The 21,173-nt window shown below is 47.6% G+C and overlaps 2 protein-coding genes across 6 annotated transcripts in view; one reads left to right on the top strand and one right to left on the bottom strand.

Moving 5' to 3' along the window:
• GSS (glutathione synthetase) overlaps positions 1-11,533 on the top strand; it is a 37,316-nt gene extending 25,783 nt beyond the window's left edge. For all 4 annotated transcript variants that reach the window (XM_043883298.1, XM_043883296.1, XM_043883297.1 and 1 more), the window contains 7 exons: positions 3,087-3,167; positions 3,262-3,339; positions 4,878-4,944; positions 7,580-7,774; positions 8,249-8,330; positions 9,788-9,977; positions 10,990-11,533. In XM_043883298.1, coding sequence (XP_043739233.1) covers positions 3,087-3,167; positions 3,262-3,339; positions 4,878-4,944; positions 7,580-7,774; positions 8,249-8,330; positions 9,788-9,977; positions 10,990-11,113 — 817 coding nt within the window. In that variant the 3' untranslated portion in view covers positions 11,114-11,533. The remainder of the gene's footprint in view (positions 1-3,086; positions 3,168-3,261; positions 3,340-4,877; positions 4,945-7,579; positions 7,775-8,248; positions 8,331-9,787; positions 9,978-10,989) is intronic.
• A 617-nt stretch (positions 11,534-12,150) lies between these two features.
• ACSS2 (acyl-CoA synthetase short chain family member 2) overlaps positions 12,151-21,173 on the bottom strand; it is a 44,597-nt gene continuing 35,574 nt past the window's right edge. For both annotated transcript variants that reach the window (XM_043883293.1, XM_043883294.1), the window contains 11 exons: positions 20,212-20,349; positions 19,050-19,220; positions 18,611-18,744; positions 18,284-18,416; positions 18,146-18,202; positions 17,875-17,955; positions 16,122-16,230; positions 14,540-14,608; positions 14,065-14,241; positions 13,165-13,239; positions 12,151-13,023 (listed from right to left, as the gene is read on the bottom strand). In XM_043883293.1, coding sequence (XP_043739228.1) covers positions 12,896-13,023; positions 13,165-13,239; positions 14,065-14,241; positions 14,540-14,608; positions 16,122-16,230; positions 17,875-17,955; positions 18,146-18,202; positions 18,284-18,416; positions 18,611-18,744; positions 19,050-19,220; positions 20,212-20,349 — 1,272 coding nt within the window. In that variant the 3' untranslated portion in view covers positions 12,151-12,895. The remainder of the gene's footprint in view (positions 13,024-13,164; positions 13,240-14,064; positions 14,242-14,539; positions 14,609-16,121; positions 16,231-17,874; positions 17,956-18,145; positions 18,203-18,283; positions 18,417-18,610; positions 18,745-19,049; positions 19,221-20,211; positions 20,350-21,173) is intronic.

The following is a 21,173-nucleotide window of genomic DNA, read 5'->3' as shown; positions in this document are numbered from 1 at the left end:
TGAGCCAAGAGTGGATTCCCTCATTTTGAGAGTCAAATAGGTACTTCTGCTGATCCAAATATGACCTTTGCTAAAGTCTGTTCTTTTCCTTGAACATCGGGTTCCTCACTTGTAAAGTGGAGGTAATAATAATAACACCTAAAAGGATGGTACTGAGAATGAAATGAAACCATAGATTTGGAAAATGCTTTAAAAACACTCATTGAGGGTCATTATGTAGTACTTTCAATAATATCAATAGTAATAATAACTACCATTTAAAGAGTTCTAGTTTTATTATACAGCAGAGCAAACTGAGGGCCCAGAGAGGCTGCAATGACTTACCCAGAGTCACCCAGCTAGGAAGTTTAGAATTCATATTTATCTGCCTCTAAAGCCTCAATAAGCTCAGATATGCAGATGACACCACCCTTATGGCGGAAAGTGAAAAAGAACTAAAGAGTCTCTTGATGAAAGTGAAAGAGGAGAATGAAAAAGTTGGCTTAAAGCTCAACATTCAGAAAACTAAGATCATGGCATCCAGTCCCATCACTTCATGGCAAATAGATGGGGAAACAGTGGAAACAGTGTCAGACTTTATTTTTTTGGGCTCCAAAATCACTGCAGATGGTGATTGCAGCCATGAAATTAAAAGACGCGTGCTCCTTGGAAGGAAAGTTATGACCAACCTAGACAGCATATTAAAAAGCAGAGACATTACTTTGCCAACAAAGGTCTGTCTAGTCAAGGCTATGGTTTTTCCAGTGGTCATGTATGGATGTGACAGCTGGACTATAAAGAAAGCTGAGCACCGAAGAATTGATGCTTTTGAACTGTGGTGTTGGAGAAGACTCTTGAGAGTCCCTTGGACTGCAAGGAGATCCAACCAGTCCATCCTAAAGGAGATCAGTCCTGGGTGTTCACTGGAGGGAGTGATGTTGAAGCTGAAACTCCAATACTTTGGTCACCTGATGCAGAGAGCTGACTCATTTGAAAAGACCCTGATGCTGGGAAAGACTGGGGGCAGGAGGAGAAGGGGACGACAGAGGATGAGATGGTTGGATGGCATCACCGACACAATGGACATGGGTTTGGGTGGACTCCGGGAGTTGGTGGTGGACAGGGAGGCCTGGCGTGCTGTAGTTCATGGGGTTGCAAAGAGTCGGACACAAATGAGTGACTGAACTGAACTGAACTGAACTGAAAGCCTGTGATCTCTCTGTTACAGTGTTCTTCTAAGAGGAATGGTCCCATAGGATAGACTGAAAAACTGAGGTGCAAGCATTTGTAGAGCAGATGAGTTTTTGTCAGTTATCTCATACTTTTTAAAAAGAATTGTAAAAAATTAAGCCTGAAAAATGAATTGTGATTTCAATTTATGCATTTATTCAAACACTTTCAAAATACAGTGTCTGTGGTTAGAATGAGTAGGGATAAGAAGAGATGATTCTTAATGTAAAGATTGGCAACTATGACCTAGTTATCTCTCTTACCTATAAATGGGGAAATCAGGGTCCAAGGAAAGAAACTGACTTACGCAAGGGTGTACCATAGGTCCCTGGCAGGACTGGGATTCAGGGTGCCCACTCCCAGTCAACAAGCTCCTGCCGCTTCACCTTCCTTAGCTGAACACTCTCCCAGTCCTGCTCCCAGCAGACTATCAGAACTAAAGGCAGGAAGAGGTAGAGTGTTTTCCGAGTCTGAGCCCAATTATTTGGCAGGGGGCAGGCTGACTTCATTAACCAGAGCATGCAGTTCCACTTTAACCTACAGCTTTCCTCCTCCGCCTCTTCTTGGAGGTGGGCCAGCCTGGGCTAAGTGCCACATTCCCACCCATGAGCAGAGCAGATCAGGCTACAAAGTTAAGAGCAAGGTCATTGGCTCTCAGGACTCTCTCCAGGCAAGATGGCTTCTGAAAGAACCTAGCTTGCCTCTCAGACACACAGCTCAAAGCCAAGACTCAGCTTAATATCAGGTCTGATGTCAAGAGATTTCAGGCTGACTAGGAGTGGGGTCATAGCAGGACCTGTATTTTAGCTAAGTGGAGAAGAGTTAGTCAAAGTGTAGCCCCAAGAGGTTTAGCTGAGGGAGAGAGAAGCAGAGACAGACAGACAAGAGGCCAAGTACAGTAGGTCAGAAATCCACACTTAGAATCCTAAGCCAAGTCTGCCCACTCTTTAAGAGTCTTAGCAAGAAGCCTTGGGCACAGTGCAGTATAGCTACAGCAAAAATGGAGTTTGGTACTGCTGAGCCTTGGCCCTAAGAGAGTCTGGCTGGGGACTGGACGTGTCTTTGACAACTGAAAATAGCTTGATTGGTAATCAAACAGACAGTTCTTTGGCAGTAGCATTTCCCTGAGTCCTTGAGCTCTTGCTCTTTCAAGAAACATGTGGATAAGCAGAAAGGAAGAGGCCAGGTAAGCCCCAGTGATCCTGTTAATACTGTGGGACCAAACATGGCCCCATGTGCCACACAGAAATGTTGGGAGGCCCCAGGAAATAAGGCCTTATTCATAATTTGCTCTTTAGAGTTTCTGTAGATTCTGCTGAGCTATTCTAGTGTTTTATTCAAGAACCACACATTGTTTTATTATATGTTTCACAATCTAGTAATAGGGTCTTGTTTTATTATATGTTTCATAATCTAATAATAGGGTCATTAAGCCCCAAACCCCATTATTCTTTTACAAAATACTCTTCTGAAGTTCCATGGACAAAGGAGCCTGGTGGGGTCACAAGAGAGTCAGACATGACTTAGCTACTAAACAACAACTCTCACCTCTTTACTCTTCCAGAAGATTTTAGAATCATTATGTTAAATTCTAAGAAAAAGTCCTCTTGGGTTTTTGAGATGCTTTTAAATCCAAATTTTAGTTTGCACAGAAAATTGACATTGTTACATCTGCCTACTCGAGAAGGAACAAAGAGATCTCCATTTTTTCACATTTTCTACTTTCAGGAAATAATGTGTTGTAGCCTCAGGTATCTGTGCCTGAGGCAGTCCTGAGATGAGAGAATGTCTGCTCTTTCAGGAAAGCTGTGTTCTCATTCTCAGTGCTGAAGGGGGTGGGATGGGGTCACCTGGGGCCACGTGTGTTCTTTCCCCAGTGCTCAGGTGCTACTGATTGCTCAAGAGAAGGAAAGGAACATATTTGACCAGCGTGCCATAGAGAATGAGCTACTGGCCAGGTAAGTAAAGGAGGGGAGACCTGCGTGTGTGGCCCCCGGAGAGCCAGTCAGAACAGAGCAGCCACTCTCTCTGACCCTTGCCCATCTTTCTCAGGAATATCCATGTAATCCGACGAAGGTTTGAAGATGTCTCTGAAAAGGGGTCTCTAGACCAAGACCGAAGACTATTTATGTAAGTGTCCAAGGAGCATTCCCAAGGATCCAGTAGAGGGCTGATTTGGGAAACTCATCCTGCCACCCTCTTCTCCTAAATGACCCTTTCTTCTGGGAGATGTGATGGCTTGCTTCCTTCTCTCTGAATTTTAGGGTGAACACTGAAAATATCCCACCTTCCCAGGCAGTTTTGGAGAAGCCAAGTTCTGTTTTTAGAGGGTTGTATCAGAGCTATTGACATTCTGGATAACCTTGGTTTCCATATGCCTCTGGGCTCCTCAAAGTTTTCTTGCCCTTTTTGGCTGGTCAAGTCAGACTTGGGCAATTGGGTTGGGCAGTCAAGGAGGAAGAGGAGTAGCCAGCTCATTCTTTGATTGGTTCTGGGAGTTGCTTCTCTGAGGTCTCAGGCAAGACTTCAAGGGGCCTGGATTTGTGCTCCAAGCCAGGCCCCATGCTTCGCTTTATGGGCCACCACCAGGTGACTTGACTTTATATTTTTAATTTTTTAAAGATTGACATTTATTTTATTGTTAGCTGAGCTGGGTCTTTTGTTGCTGCTCATAGGCTTTCTCTAGTTGCAGCAAGTGGGGGCTACCATTCATTGCTGTGCTCAGGCTTCTCACTGCAGTGGCTTCTCTTGGTGGAGCATGGGCTCCATGGTGTGTGTGTAAGATCTTCCCAGACCAGGGACTGAAGCCCTGTTCCCTGCATTGGCAGGCAGATTCTTAGACCACAAGAGAAGTCCACCAGGTGACTTTTGTATTAATATCACATATTTAGACCTGGAAATTTGTGATTCTTAAAATTAAGAACCTCTTGACATTTCACAATGCCACTATTTTCTTTTCTTTTTTCTTCTTCCTTTTTGGGGGGGCGGTGGGGGCGCATGCCATGCAGCTGGAGTGATTTTAGTTCCCTGACCAGGGATTGAACCCCAGGCCCTTGTCAGTGAGAATACCGAGTCCTAGCCACAGGGCTGCCAGAGAATTCACACTTAACTATTTTCAAAATGTGCTTTTATCTTAACAAAACAAAGTCATTAATTTACTTTCCAGATATATCGAACAATATCAAATAAAGAAAAGGGGAAGAAGTTCCAAAATACAGTCTATAGCTTAACTAGATTCATATTTGGCATCTGCCCACCTTCACCCCGCTACCATTTGAAAAAACCTCAGCCTGGTTTCAGCTACTTTAAGCAGTGTAAATACAAGTGTGTTTTGCTAGCATTATGATTCTGCTGCTTGGGAATTTTGAGCCCACTTTTTCAAAGTTTACCTAATTTGATTCCGGTCACCTTTTTTTTTTTCCTTGCGGCCTTCCTAGAATGACTCTAGATCTGGAAATATTGGCGAGCATTTCCCCTTCCAGTTTTTAGTGGAAGCACTGATGGTGTAGGTGTTTACTACATGCTTCCAATGAATCCCTGTTCAGGCTACCCCCATGGGCTGACTTTCAAAGAAGTCAAAGGTGTTTTGATGCACCCTGAAATAGACTGAACCACTGAACACATCAGTTTTAGTTTAACACAGCAGCTTTTTCCATCCTGTCTTCTAGGGACGGCCAGGAGATTGCTGTGGTTTACTTCCGGGATGGCTACATGCCAAGTCATTACAGTCTACAGGTTGGTGCTTTCCATTAGACCACTCTTTGCCTCCTGGGACCCACCATTGTTCCTCAGAGATTCAACACGTATCATAACAACCTGGGTTTTTCCCTGAGCCCTGGCTTCAGTTCTTCCTGAGGGAACTTCCTATCCTCCCACAAGCTTTTTGCTACCTCTCACTCCCTAAACACACACAAGGTCTGCTAGAATCTAAAGCCTCAGGAATCCACAATGCTTCAGCCATTCACCTTAGTTTCTAGGGTTATGCTGGTAAATGTGTAACCATAATCTCTCCGGGGAGGCACGCCCTTATTTATAGCATTTGCTGATTTCTATTATAACTACTCCCATCATGACCAATTTCAAAGCTACCCAACTTAACATCTCTGAACAGAATTGGGAAGAGATAGGCACAATCAGCTCTCATGAGTCAATACAAACCAGTTCCACTGCACCAGTGACCAGTTCCTTCTTGCCAGCTCTTTCTTCTCTTTTATCTGCATCCAAAAGGTTTTATCTGTTGTCCATTCATACTAACGACACTAATGATATCACCTTAGCTTGCTATCTTACCATGTAGTTTCAAAATTGCATTCCACATCTACTGTTTCATTTAATCCTTACACCGTATGAGGTGTATAATTATCCCCATTAAATAGATGGAGAAACTAAGGTTTGAGAGATGCCGGGGCTTATCTAAGGTCCCACAGGAAGCTCCTAGGCTTTCTGCCTCTCAGTCCAGTGTCATTCCTAACATATCATTCTCTTCCTCCTGCCCCTGATCCACAGCATGGAGAAGCTAATAGGAAGCCCTGCCTTCAGTTGGGAGAAGGTAAAGGAGAAAATAAGTTAGAAAATACCATGAGCAGTAGTCTGGGGGTCCTGAGGGTTTGACTCCACCTTTGGGTGACCGTGGGCAGGATCCTGCATCTTACTGGGCTCAGTTCCTGTAAACTGAGGGGACTATACCAGAAAACTGAGGGAGGTCCTTCTGGATCTATAATTCTTTGAGTGTAAGATCCTCTCTAAGGCCCATCCTGTACAGGGAGCAGCTCCACAGAGGTGGCAGCTCTTTAGAAGGTCCTTTCCTCTAGAAAGTGGTTAGAACTTGCTGACTAGAGAAGAGAGAAACTATCTATTGGGAAAAATGGATCCAGGTTCTAGGACAAGGGGCTTGAGGGAAAGGGCCAAAGAAAACTTTATTTAGATTTAACAGGAAGGAAATTAACGCACAAGGAGAACATTTTTAGGAACTGAGAAACTCAGGCCAGGTTTAGACATGGAGACAAATCCACTAGGCTTAGTGACTTGCTAGGAGACAGTGAGCAAGTTCCCTGCTCATCTCTGAGTTTTGCTTTCTCTCCTTTCCACAATGGGGTACTTTCTTGGGTTAATCTCTGACATGCAGGGTACCTTTAGCTCCACCCAGAACACTAGCTTAGTTGTTAGGTGTCTGCGGTTATTGATGAAGACCAGGCAGAGGTGCTGCAGGTAGGTGAACATCAGAGGAAGGACATCATGTGTGGGGGTGAGAGTGGGATGGGGTGGTGGTGTTGCTCCTTTGGCTTTGGCCCTGATCCTGCTGTGGGCAGTTTGTTGTGGTCTGGAGTCAAGGACAGACTGTCGCTCTGGTGCCCTAGAAGTGGGGCTAGAGTGGGGGAGTGGAGCATGGCCCTCTGCCATTTCCCTGCCTCTCACACCCTGAACTCCTGGCCCACCAGACTGTTCATCCTGCGATTATTCACCTGCAGACCTTTGCTCACATTACTTTGTTAACTTGAGTACCTCGTCCCTGTTGAGTCTCACCTGTCACTCTCCCTGTTTTCTCAGATTTCCCCTCATTAAACAACAATATATTTACTGAGCACCTGCAAAGCTTCAGGCATTGTGCTAAACACTGGGGATACAATAGGAAATGAGAGACAGACAAGAGTCCAGTTCTTATGGAGCTCACAGTGTGCTCAGGGGGATGGTCATCAGAAAGTAAACAAAAGTAGAAAAAGTTTTTTTTTTTTTTTCCTAGCTGGAGGAAACAACAGGGTGAAACAATAGAGAATTATGGAGAAATCACATTAAATATGGTGGTTTGAGAAGGTGACTTTGAGCCAAGACTTAAGGATGAAAAGGATTCAACCATCCATTAGAAAAGCCAAAATGACAAGAATCCCAGCAGAGGGAAATGCAGCAAATGCAGGTCCTGAGGTGGATATGACGTTTGTGTCTGAAAACTGACAGACCTGTGTGGCTGGAAAGTGGGAGTGGGGTGAAGGGACAGCCTGGAATGAAGTTGAAAAGGAGACAAGAAGTAGGTCCTTACAGGAGAAGAACAGCAGTTTGTATTTTATTTGTAGTACAATAGGAAGCTGAGCTCATAAACAAGTGTCTCCTCCCCTTTCAAACCTCCTCATCCACTGTTCACCCTTTCACCTTTTGTCATTTCCCCTTTTAGTTACAGTCATGTGTCATCGTGCTAGGCTGTGAGCTCCCCAAGGGCAAGAATCCTGCATGTTAGGAGGAGGCCACACCTGCCTCACAAGTGTGTTACACGGGCCCTGGGAGGTGATGCATGTGAGGATACCTGGCACCTGATGGATGCTCACTAAAGGTCAGCCAAAGTCAAAGTAGAATTCCATTTGGTGTCTTCACTCCGCAGAATTGGGAAGCACGCCTGCTCCTGGAGAGGTCATGTGCTGTCAAGTGCCCGGACATTGCCACCCAGCTGGCCGGGACCAAGAAGGTGCAGCAGGAGCTGAGCAGAGTGGGCGTGCTGGAGTCCTTGCTCCCCGGGCAGCCTGAGGCTGTGGCCCGCCTCCGTGCCACCTTTGCTGGCCTCTACTCACTAGACCTGGTGCGTGGACATCCCACTTCTCCCAGCTCAGGCCTCCTCAGTACTGGGGACCCGGAGCCCAGTGTGCCAGGCTGGAGCTGGCACTGGGCTGGACTTGAGTCAGTGATGCTCTGAGGTCCCCTGGAGCCCTGGGAAGTGGGGCTGGAATCCATTGTAAGCTCCCTCAGCAAAGGTGGAAATGGGGATGCTAACCAGGGAAGGGGGCTGAGGTAGACAGCAAGAACTGAGGAGTATCTATACCTGCTTTCGGGCCTCGGGCTACTCCTGAACTGTTGCCAGAGAAAGCTGGTACTCCCTGCTACAGAGGGGTTCACTGGGGTTGTCTCATCTAGCTAGTAGCATCCAGCCTAAGGGGCTTTATGGCCCTTCCTCTTCCTGCTCCTCCTCTGATGCCGCTCTGCACAACCAGCAGGACCTTGGCAGTGTGCTCTTTGGCCTAAGACTGCTACTGACTGCTCTCTTGCCTCCTACCAGGGTGAAGAAGGGGACCAGGCTATCACCAAGGCCATTGCTGCCCCTAGCAGCTTCGTGCTAAAGCCTCAGAGAGAGGGTGGAGGTAGGTGGTGCCCCCTTTGCAGGGCTGCTCAGTGAAGGGGATTGCAGGAGGTCACCAGTGCTGACCTGCACTTGCTGTGGCCACAGTTCCAGGCTCCAGGGGATACGGGAGGAACTGACACAGGTTCCCCACCTTGGACAGTGTCCCGGGAGATCCTGTGATCACGTGCTGTGGAGCACAGGAGAGTGTGAGGCAAACGTGGTGACCTCTACACTACAGAAACGCCCAAGTACCACGGGATGTGATTAACTAGCACTGGAGGGTGTGGGCAAGTGTAGTCTGAGGTGCCCGTGGGGGTGCAGGAGGGGGCATATCAGGAGGTTGGATACCTTCCTGCCTGGTTTGAACCCCTTGAGGGCAGGGGTCATATCTGACTCATGGATCCAGAGATGATTTTTTTTTTATCTTGGCCTTAAGGGTTGGGTAGGCATTTCACAGGTAGAAAAGGGGGAAGAGCATTCCATACAGAAGGAGCAACCTCAGGCTTAGGCTTCCACTGGTCCATGGAAGTGTGGCATGTTTGGAGGTTAACAAGTTAACTGCTGAGGCTGGAGTGCAGCGTGGGAGGTGGGAGAGGGAATGATTTGTTTTGGAAAAGATGGCTTGGGACCTGATTATAAAGGATGTTGAACATATGTAGGAAATTGAGCTTTATCCTATGGGTGGTGGGAAGCCATTAGCAAGTTTAAAGGAGGGGTTGGACACATGATGGATCCATGTTTCAGCCATGGTAGAGCATGTCCTGGAATGCGGGGATACATTGGTGGCCTAGAGACCATAGAGGAGGCTGGTATAGTTGTCCAGAAGAGCAATGCAGAAGGCTGGGCCAGAGCCTGTGACAGTGTGGAGTACAGACTGAAGAGACGTGTTCGAGTTAGTGAATGGAGAGGGAGGAGATCAGTGACTCGGGAACGCCTTTCACTTGACTGAGTGTAAGAGGGCCCAGGAGGAGCAGACCCAGGCAGAAGTAATGAGTTCTGTTCAGACATGCTGAGTTGGATTTGGTAGCCCCTGGGATATCTGTGATGTTTAGAGCAGGGAGCTTTAGCTAAAGATTTGGGAGTTAACAAGTTATAGACTATAGATGAAGCCTTGGAAGAGATCTCCCTGAAAAAGAGTGTGTACATGGAGGAGAGAACAAGGGTAGAGGAATGATTCCTTGGAAACCCCATCATTTAAGAGGGGCAGGAGCCAGTCAGGGAGGCTGAGAAGGAACAGCCATAGTCAGGTAAGAGGAGAACCAGGGCAGGATGATATGGTGGGAGGTGTGTTCACTTTTGTAAGAGCTCTCCTGTTGAAGGTGACATTTTTCTCCTTGGAGAACAAGTCTGCCCTGGGTTCACTGAGCTGGTGTCAGGAACTGATGCTCTTGACCTGCCCACATGGCCCTAGAAGTGGGAGTACAGTGTAGAGAAGGTGGGCAGAGGGTCCAGGATGACTGGTTAGTGAAATTGCAGGTAACAACCTATACGGGGAGGAGATGGTACAATCCCTGGAGCGGCTGAAGGACAGTGAGGAGAGAGCCTCCTACATCCTCATGGAGAAGATCGAACCCGAACCTTTTAAGAATTGTCTACTGCGACCCGGCAGCCCTGCCCGAGTGGTCCAGTGCATTTCAGAGCTGGGCATCTTCGGGGTCTATGTCAGGTGAGCCAAGCAACATGTTTCCTTATGTAGTAAATGAGGCCAAGGACCTAAGATCTGCCTACCTCACAAGGCTATCAAATGAAGTCCAGATGACAAGTGCTTTGCAACTATAAAGGAAATTCCAAGTGATATCAAGATGGCTAAAATATAACCCTGGATTAGGAGACCCCAGGGAAGAAAAGTTTAGGTCCAGTCCCAGGGCACCTGGGATGCTGGGGAAAGGTGGGATGGGCCAGCTAGAGGATAAACAGTGGCTTTGAAAAGCTGAGTGGTTCCTGGGCTTGGACTTGAGCACTAAAGAATCAGGAAGAAGACAACTGGGGAATTTGTAAGGAACGGTTTCTGGTCCCTAATGATCACTTCCTGCAAAATACTCCAAGATCAGAGCAAGGAAGGAATACCAGATCCTACCATGCTCCCCACCAGGGCCTGCCCTCTCTATAATCTTCCCCTACAACCATTCCACTTACAGCGTCCAGTGAAGTGAAGTCACTCAGTTGTGTCCAACTCTCTGCAACCCCATGGACTATAGCCTACCATGCTCCTCCATCCATGGGATTTTCCGGGCAAGAGTACTGGAGTGGGTTGCCATTTCCTTCTCCAACTTACAGCATCTCTGCCTGCCAATTCCTCTCCACCTCCTACCGCCATCTTGAGAGAGAGGTAGAGAAGGAAATATAGAGCTACAGAAGATGAAATGTGAGCCTGGCATCATGCTAAATGCTTTTATGGTTTTCTTTAATCCTTGTCACCATCTTACAAAGTGAGAGGTATTATCCCTGTTTTAAATTGAGGAAATTGATATTTAGAAAGGCTGAGTAACTTGCTTCAAAGACAGAGCTAATAATATCCACACTAGGATGCAATCCCAAATCTGATTCAGAAATCCTAGCACTTTCTCAAGTGTAGTCAGTCACCCATGTACTGTTCAGCTGAAACCAAGGAAGGTCTTGGGTTTGAGGGCTGAGTCCAGGTGATGGGAGTTGTGTGTCTCCTGCTCCCATTTCTGTAGGGAGGGAAAGACACTTGTGATGAACAAGCACGTGGGACATCTGCTTCGAACCAAAGCCATTGAGCATGCAGATGGTGGTGTGGCAGCTGGAGTGGCAGTCCTGGACAACCCATACCCTGTGTGAGAGCACAGCCAGGCCTGCCCGGACTTCACTCAAAAGACCTTCCATCCTTTGCACTGATTATTCCTCACCTGCCCTCCTGAGGGGCTGCCCTCCCCTTACCTTGGGAAGGCTGGTCTCTCAGGAAGGGCAAATGTTGGGTATCTTCCCCCCCCACCCCCTGCCCCCAGCTTTCCCTTCTGAGAACCAGAAAAGCTGTGTTTCCCCTAGATGCGATCTAGAGGGCCCTAAAACCTCAGGGTGTAGATACAGCTGAAAGGAAACTGATTTGAGGTCAGGGTCCATAACCTTGCCACTCTCCTGTTAGCCCCTTCTCAGCCTTTCCAGCAGGTTCTGGACTTGGGCTAGGACTGAGGGGTGGGAGGGAAAGGGTAGGGCCACAGCCTTTCCCCACCTCTGCCTTAAATAAAACTACTTTGCTGATTCTATGATTCCTTTGTTTGTACATTGAGGGGAGGAAGCTATAATCCTAATCAGCCCTCTTCAGATAGATTGGAGCAGGGGAAGGAACTCGGCTATAATCAGTCTCCCTAGCTCCAGATCCTATGGATAGGACCCTGAAATTTCAGTCCTTAGTCACTCACTAATGCTCCCACAGGATCACAGCGAAGAGAGATGGTCTCTAGCAGGGAGAGCAACCGTGGTCAAGCATTACAGTTATAATGTGGCTTTAGTTGCTTTCCTACTTAGCTCAGGAGCTTGTCAAAGGGCCTGGAAGCCCTGGTGAAAATGAAAATGTTAGTTGCTTAGTCATGTCTGACTCTTTGTGACCCCATGGACTGTCAGGCTCCTCTGTCCATGGGATTCTCCAGGCAAGAATACTGGAGTGGGTTGCCATTCCCTTCCCTAGGGGATCTTCCCGACCCAGGGATCAAACCTGGGTCTCTGGTATTGCCCTGCCTAGCACTGCCTAGACCCAAAATTCTGGAAGGAATATTGGGGTATTCCTGAGGAAAATCACTCCCCTTCCCATCCCCCACATAGAGCAGCCAGTAAGTATATACCGTGTAAGACACTGAGAAAGCAAGTTACCACCTTCATGAAGTCACAGACTTTATTCCTACAACCACAGGGCCTGAGTACAACTGGGGTAGGAAAAGAGAGCTTCATCTGAGAATGTCTCTCATGGGCAAGACTGTTCAGGGGAGGCTGGGAACAGAGGACAAGAAAAGCGAGCTCCCCCAGTCCTGGGAGCATAACACATGTACTCCTTCGAAGACACAAATGATCTGAAAGCTCTCTGGAAACTCAGCCTGCCTGCAGAGCCCCTGGAACAAATGGCAGACAGGCACTGCCATCTGGTACAAAAGGGAATTCAGACCCACAAGAGAAGCAACAAAGTGTTTTAAAAAATAATTATTTTTTCAGGACTCACAAACAGGCATTTCTCAGGGCAAGTGCACGCCCAAGATAAGTACTGGTGCTTCCTGAGAGAGATGACATAGGGTTAGAGTTGCTTCCCTGTTTCAGCCCATGCCCTCATTTGCCCACTGAACACTTAACTTGGGTTTGGGACATGACCTTCAGGTCCCTTCAGGGCTCCAAGGGTTCTTTGCAGTCTAGGGGCACAGCCTGAGGCTGACCTGGGCCCTCTGGCATCTGCCTGGTGGTTGCAGGAAGTTGCCGCCACCCTGAGGCAAAGATGGTCCTCAGTCCCAGACAGCTGGACAAGGGAAGTGCTGTGGGTCAGCACTGGCCCTCAGCACTCCCGGATGGGGGCAGGGAGGGGGCAAAACTTTGGAAAGCCAAGCAGGGGGTAATCCTGGGTTCCAGGCAGGGTCTTGTTCACTGGATGGTCATGCAGCGGTGGCTGAAGAGCTGGGTGATGATGGATGGGTCGACTACAGTGGACGTGTCCCCCAGGTCGTGGTCATTCTGAGCGATCTTCCGAAGCACCCGCCTCATGATTTTCCCTGGGGGTCCACACACTTCTGGTTACCTGGTGACAACACACTGACCCACTCTAGCCCTGCCAAAAGCTTCCATCCACGCATACTCACCACCAGTGGGCCTTGGCCCATCCAATCCCAATCCCTAGAGGCCTCTGAACATACCTGAGCGAGTTTTAGGCAATCCAGGTGCATTCTGGATGTAATCCGGTGTGGCAATGGGGCCAATCTTTTCTCTAACTGTAACCAACAAATCATTATGCATTTTTCCAGTACCCTTAGCCAGGCTGCCCAAAACCAAGGCAGAGATGGCTTTGTTCCCAACCTAATCATGCTCAGGCTCACTTTTTGTCTTTCTCTCTGTTTAACACATTGTCTCTTTACTCTCTCATTGTATATTAATTCACCTTCATGGAACTCAAGCTCTAGAATCAGCCTGCTAGAGTTGAAATTCACTTTACTTGCAGTGTGGCCTCAAACAAGTGATTTATTCCTAAATTCTCTGAGCCTCAATTTCTTCATCTTTAGAATGAGAGTAACAATAGGATCTGTTTCATGGAGGTGTGTGCACTCAGTTGTTCAGTTGTGTCAGGCTCTTTGTGACCCCATGGACTGTAGCCCGCCAGGCTCCTCTGTTCATGGAGTTGTCCAGGCAAGAATACTGGAGTGGGTTACCATTTCCTACTCCAGGGGGTCTTCCCGACCCAGGGATCAAACCCATGTCTTCTGCATCTCCTGCATTGGCAGGCAGATTCTTTACCACTGTGCCACCTGGGAAGCCTCATAGAGGTGACTAGAGATTAAATGTATTAATGCATTTAAAATGCTTAGTTCAAAAAAAATAAAATAAAAATAAAATGCTTAGTTCAGTGGCACAGAGAAAGAATTCTACAAATGTCAATCATTATTAACATGATGGAGACTGAGTGGGAAGAGGGCAGTCAGCCCCTGGGATCTGTTTGTGGTTTGAGAAACTAGCTCACTACATCCCCTCCCCAACAACTTGCTGTGGCGACTGGGCCATCAGGACAGACCTGGCGATCCCTGCCCAGGGAAGCTCCTTACTCTGCTTCTTGAGCTCTTCAGTGAGAGCTGGGCTGAAGATGTGGCCATCGCACAAAGTGACAAAACAGTAGAGGCATTCGCCCTTCACAGGATGAGGGTGGCCAACCACGGCTGCCTCTGCAACAGCCTTGTGTTCCACAAGTGCTGACTCCACCTCTGCCGTGCTCAGCAGGTGTCCTTGTCAAGGGAAAGGAAGTTGCCGTGAGAGAAGTCCCAGCCCCTGTTCCATCTGTCCCAGTAAGGCAGTCCCGGTCTGGTCAAATGGGGACGGCCTTTCATTCATTCCTCAAGGGACATCGTTGCCCCACCATCCTGGTTCCCCTCCTCCAGGTACTCTTCAGTGTTTATTACTCTTCAGCCCAGAACTGAACACTGCACTCCAGGTGTGGTCTGGTTCTCTTAGAAGGCTTTGGCTGGGAGTTGCTGGGTGAGCAGGGTTAATGATAAGGGAAGATGGTCCCTCCCTGGCCCTCACCAGATACATTCAGCATGTCATCAATCCTGCCGGTGATCCAGTAATAGCCATCCTCGTCCCGCCGGCAGCCTGGGAGGAGAAAATAAATACACCACAGTAGGATACTGCAGCGATCCGCATCACCAAACTGCTGTACCCACGGCAACAGCCTCCTAACAAGTCTTCCTGCTGTGCTAGCCAGGCTCCAAGACGGTCACACCCACCTCCATCTCCTGGTATTCACACCCCTGTGTATTCCTTTATCTCATTGTACTAGGGTTTGTCTAGTGAGCAATCGCATTTGGCAGAAATGATAGGATGTCATTTCTGAGATGAGATTATAGAAGACACTGTGGCGTCTATCTTGGTTGCATTCTCTCTGATTATTTGCTCTGGGGGCAGCCAGCTGCCACGTCATGAGCAGCCCTATGGAGAGGTCCATGTGGCAAGGAACTGAAGGTTCCTGCCAACAGCCACATAAGTGAGCTTAGAAGTGGGTCCTCCAAAGTAATTAGCCTCCAACTAATAAAAATAAATGGAAAAAAAAAAAAAAGAAGTGGGTCCTCCAGGCTCAGTCAGACCTTTAGATGACTACAGCCCCAACCACAGGTTGACTGCAACCCACAAGAAACTCTGAATGAGAACCACCAGCAAAGCCACTCACAGAATCCTGATCCTCAGAAACTATGAGATATTTGTTATTGTTTTTAGCTGCCAGGTTTGCAGTTAATTTGTTCCATGGCAATAGATAACTAATATACTGACCTAAAGTCTATTCTCCATAAAACAAGCAAAGTTATTTTCTAAATAATAAATAAATTCTAATCACTTCTCTGCTTAAAAAGCCTGATGGTCTCCCACCGTACACTGGACAAAATCCAAATTCCTCACCATGGCTCACAAGGCCCTGTCTCATCTCCCTGTCCAACATGATACAGCATTCTTGCTGCTGCTCACTACATTCCAGCTACACAAGCTTCAGTCTGTTCCTCAGACATTCCATGCTTAAGTCTCTCTGGTACAGAACATTTATTTTTACTCCAGATATTCCCATACCTGACTTCTCCTTTAGGTCTCTGGTGAAATATCACTTCAAAGAAACTTCTCATCACCCCATGTATGGTGGCCGTCCCTGCAGTATTTATTTGCTGAATTTACTGCCTGTCTCTCCTCACTAGAATGTAAACCCCATGAGAGCGGAGACCTTGCCCCCCTTATTCATGGTAACATCTCCTGTGCTTAGATAAGTAGTACGTGCTCAATTAATATTTATGGAAGAATGGATTGGTGGATGGACATATGGGCAAACATAGGCTCCAGACATGGGGACGCATGTGACATGGTAATACATACTGCCTTGTGCTGCCTCTCTTTCAGCCGAGCAGTGATGAAAACAAGAACATTTTCCCTCATACATCAAATCTCAGCACCATGCTGAGAGCCTTCCTGCAACACTCATTTCTGTTCTTATGGTCTTCTCTGTATCTCTGACTAGATATTACACATTGATACATAAGACACATCCCTAACCAACTCTTCTTGAAAATGAAAGGGGATGGTACATGTCAGTGGGAGGTGTGAGAAGGGGATAGCCAAGGCTCACCATCTCCTGTCACGTAGTACCCAGGGAACTTCTTAAAGTAGGTGGTCTCAAAGCGTTCATGGTTCCCATAGACCGTGCGCATGATCCCTGGCCAGGGCTGCTTGAACACCTGGAGGGTGAGGAAGTGGTAACCATCTGCTACAGTGTCTCACAGGAAGACAGTTATGTCTTTGCCAAACCTTAGGAGAAATAGCCTGAATGCTATTCCCAAGAAGTAGAACAAAGTATAGGCTTTGGAGACAGACAGTCCAGGCTTGGAATCCTAACTCTGCCACTTACTAACTGTGTGGCCTCAGGTAAGTAACTTTATGTCTCTGAGTTTCAGGATCCTATCTGTAAATCAGAGAAAATAATTTCTACCTCCCAAAGTTATTTTGAGGATTAAATTAATAGTATGTGGAAACTGCCTAGCAGATGCTCTGTTAGTAATAAGCATTTAATAAATTTGAGTCTCCTTTTTAAAAAAAAAATATTTTTATTTATTTGGCTCTGCTGGGTCTTAGTTGTGGCATGCGGGATGTAGCTCTCCAACTGGGGGTCGAACCCAGCCCCCTGCATTGGGAATGTGGAGTCTTAGCCACTGGACCACAGGGAAGTACCTTGAGTCTCCTTTTAGGTAATCCCTCAGGGATGCAGGTACAATTTGATGCAAATGAAAGCAGTTACATAAAAATGTCTGACCCACACATAAGTAAATAATTATTGCCCCAATCAGTAATGTCCTGTGGCAGCAGATTGGTGGGATGGACAGAACTCTATTCTAAGAGTCAGAGGACCTGGATTCAAGTCTTGCCCATGTTACTAACTTGCTCTTTTAAAAGTGTGTTAGTCACTCAGTTGTGTCCAATTCTTTGGGACCCCAAGAACTGTAGTCTGACAGGCTCCTCTGTCCATGGGATTCTCCAGGCAAGAACACTGAATTGGATAGTCATTCCCTTCTCCAGAGGATCTTCCCCACCCAGGGATCAAACCCAAGTCTCCTGCATTGCAGGCAGATTCTTCACCATCTGAGCCACCAGGGAAGCTTGCTCTTAGTAAAAACAAAGTGGGTTGGAGGGTGAGGGTGCTAATGATCTCCCTACAACTACTAAATGATCACAACAACAGCTTACATTTATCAAGCACCAACTCTTAGGTTCTGTGCTAAATAAACCCTTCACATGAATCATCTAATCAATCCAGCAACCATAGGAGACAAAGATACTGCTGCTATTGCTGTTTAGTTGCTAAGTTGTGTCCGACTCTTTTTTGTGATCCCAGGGACTACAGCCCACCAGGCTTCTCTGTCTATGGGATTTCCCAGGCAAGAGTACTGCAGTGAGTTGTCATTTCCTTCTCCAGACAAAGGTACTATTGTAACTCTTTTACAAATGAGAATATTTATGTTCAGAGGGGTTAGGTAACTTATCTAAAGTCACAGAAGAGGCAGAGCCAGGTTTGAACCCAGGCAGGTTGACTCGAGCCTATATGATTTTCCACTATGTCTTCCAGACCCAAAAAGGCACCATCAGGTATCTTTGAGCAGAGCCCTTAAGAGCTTTGTGGACCCAGAGGCCTAGAGGCAGGCAAAATATCCAGAAGGATTGCCCCGCTAGGGTCTCTCTGCAGAGAATACCCTCAACCATGGAGCTTTAGCCAAAAGCAGCTACCAGGAAAGATTAGGTTCTAAACTCTAAAGGAAAGCACACTGTGCCCTTTTGTGGACCATCCTCCCCTCTGCCTCATCAAAGACCCACAAGGGCCAGGATCTCACCAGATAGCCTTCAGCTTCACCTTCCAACTCTTCCCCAGACTCATTCAGGATTGCAGGAGCTACCCCGAAGAACGGGAAGGTCTAGAAGCAAAGAGGAGACAGGACCCACAGGGAGGAATGAGACAACTCTGACTCAACTCTCTACCTCTAGGGAGCCCCAGAGCCCCAAATTCCCCACACCTATCAGTCCAGTCCCCCACCCTCTACCTAGCCTGAATGCTCCAAGACTCTCCCCTGCCTAGCCCAGGACCAGCCAGAGAGCCTCACTCACAGCAGAACCAGGCTTCATGGGTATGGCACCAGGGAGGGGGGTCAGCATATGGCCACCCTGTGGAAGTCAGAGATCAGGGATCTGAGTCACTCTTCCCGCACTTTGCCTGAGCCCCAGCCTTCTGAACCCATTACTCACTGTCTCTGTCTGCCAGAAGGTGTCCACGATAGGGCAGCGCTGTGCACCTACCACCTGGTGGTACCACAGCCAGGCCTCGGGGTTGATAGGTTCGCCCACAGTTCCTAGCACCTGTAAGGACGCCCGGCTGTGCCTTGGGCAGGAGGAGAGTGGGGAGAAAGGGAGGCTCTGAGCACCACTAGGAACCAGGAAGACATGCACAGGCTCTTCTGCCTCCTCCCCTATTCCAAGCCAGGGTGTTAGAATAATGGGATGGAAAGGACTGTGCAAAGGCCAGCACCAGCTCTGAGGGACACTCAAGAGGCAGCAGCCAGAGAGGGGTCTCACTTGGTAACAGGCTCATCTCCAAACTTCATGAGCAGACGGATGGCTGTAGGTGCTGTGTAGAACTTGGTCACCTTGTACTTCTCCACGATATTCCATAGGCGGCTCACATCCGGGTATGTGGGAATCCCCTCAAACTGACCCCAATAATGGCTGGTCATTTTCAGTCCTTCTCAATAGTCCCTCCATTCCCCTACCATACCCTCAGGCTCAGTATTTTGCCTTTTCTGACAAATCCCTGTCTTCACACCCTTACCAGACAAGCCAAAAGATTTTCCCACTCAGCATATACAACCCTCTGAGAACTCTTTCTCAAGGAAACAGGTCATTGTATAAGTACCTCTGCCTTTAGGCAAGGTGGCTTTGGGAGGTCATCACCCAGGATCATCTTGTCCATCCCCTAAATAAACCAGGTAGCCATGGGTCCCAGCACCCTGCTTACCAAAACACTGGTGGCACCATTGGCCAGTGGCCCATAGGTGACATAGGAATGGCCAGTGATCCAGCCGATGTCTGCAGTGCACCAGAACACATCCTCCGCATGAAAGTCAAACACATACTTGAAGGTTGTAGCCACATAGAGCATGTAGCCCCCAACTGTGTGTACCACGCCCTGTGGAAAGAATAGGGCCTCAAGTTGGACTCACCCTCACTGACTACCAAATGTAGAGGAAAAGCCTCCCCAGGGATTCTGGCCCCGCCAGCACTGCTTTTACAGCATCCATCTTTCTTCCATCCTCCTTTCTCCACGTTCCCATCTCACACACCACATATACTTATATAGTCAGTCCATCATCCATACTCACACCTTAAGATGGTATTTCTGAACCACCCACATTACTTTCACACACATGAACCCTTTCGGTACACTCACATCTAATAGTGTCTCTGTTGTATGTTTGTGCACACACACTCAATTATACGTTGACAGAATGAGAGTGGGGGAAAAAGAATCTTCTTTGCTTGCTCCATTAATACCTCATCCCTACCAGGCTCCTCCATCCATGGGATTTTCCAGGCAAGAACACTGGAGTGGGTTGCCATTTCCTTCTCCAAGGAAAGACAGGCCCAAGTTGTGTCTCTAAATGTTCATTGAGGAATATGCCAAAGCATGTGGAGAGAATAATTTATGGATGCGGCAAGTGGAAGGTAGAGTGATATATCTTTTAAGTCAGAGTTCTAAGTGTTTCCAGTTCCCACACTGCTCTGGGAGGGATTAGATGTTGCCAGTGTGGCATGTGGAAGGGATTGAACTCTAAGAGCTGTAGTTAAGAAGGCCAAGAGGGATCCCTGTGCCCACTCTTGGCCTTGACTTTACAGGCAGCTCTTCTTCAACCAAACCACGTGGGTATGGGCAGGAAACAAAGATGTCAGCCACATGGACTTATCCTTTCCTCCTTTTCTGGGCACCCTGAGGCTCCCCACTTGAACTGTCTCACCCTGGGCTTCACCATCAGTGATTGAGGATTTATGTCAGTTTGATTTAGAAAAGGTAATGTGATATTTCTGAAACTCAGAGTTGTAAATTTCACGTTATTACATGCTTCCTCAGAAACTCACGTCTCACCCTTACACAGTGCATGTACGCACACACACACACTTGCCTTGGGTTTGCCTGTGGAGCCACTGGTGTACAGGATGAAGAGTGGGTCTTCAGCATCACACCATTCAGGCTCACACTCATCCCCTGCCTTCTGCATGAGTTCATGCCACCACAAGTCAACCCCCTCATTCCAGGAGATCTGCAGGGGGAAGAAAATAGGAATGGGCAAGGAGGAACTGTGAACAGCTCAGGTTGGGGGCAAAATTCATCCCTACCTAGCACCTGGAGGGGCCAGGGTGGGAGTGGCAGGTGGAGGTCCTGAGAGGGAGGAAGGGCCCAGTGAGGGTGAAATGGGGCAGGGAGAATAGAAACAGAACAAGAGGCTTCTTGGGTACTCCCAGCACCCTGCTCCAGAACTTCTCTCACCTAGCTTCATGCTGAGGCGAGCCCCCTCGGTTGGTCCCTTCTCGCTCTTCAATTCCTAGCTTAAATGTCACCTTCTTGGAAAGGCTTAACCTAAATAGCATCTGATAGGCTCCCAGACCCACCCTCACCCCTGCTACTATTCTTTTTTTTTTTTTTAATCAGCTTGTGAGATTAGTTTCCCAACCAGGAATTGAACATGGGCCCTTAGCAGTGAAAGTGCAGAGTCTTAACTCTGGATGGCCAAGGAATTCCCATCCCTGCTATAATTCTTGATCACACCACCTTATTTCTTTACCACATAGCACATATTTCCAGTTATTTTACTTAGCTGTTTTCTTGATTATCGTCTCCCCAGATAGTGACCTCTATGAGTACAGTGGCATGTCTTTCTTGCCCACACCTCTAAATCTCCAACACCTAGTAAAATGCCTAGCACTCAATAGGCACTCAGTAAAATTTTGTTGGATGAATGAATATGCATATACAGGCCTATATACACACATATGTACTTACACACATATGGGACTAGTGGCTCATCAGCAGTGATGCAGATACCACACAATTCAGAAATGCAGAATTAGTCAGAGCCTGCAGGTG

Source organism: Cervus elaphus, chromosome 23 (genome assembly GCF_910594005.1).
Source record: "Cervus elaphus chromosome 23, mCerEla1.1, whole genome shotgun sequence".
Lineage (NCBI taxonomy): Eukaryota > Metazoa > Chordata > Mammalia > Artiodactyla > Cervidae > Cervus > Cervus elaphus.
Note: the sequence above shows the minus strand (reverse complement) of the source record. Positions and strands in the feature narration are given on the sequence as shown.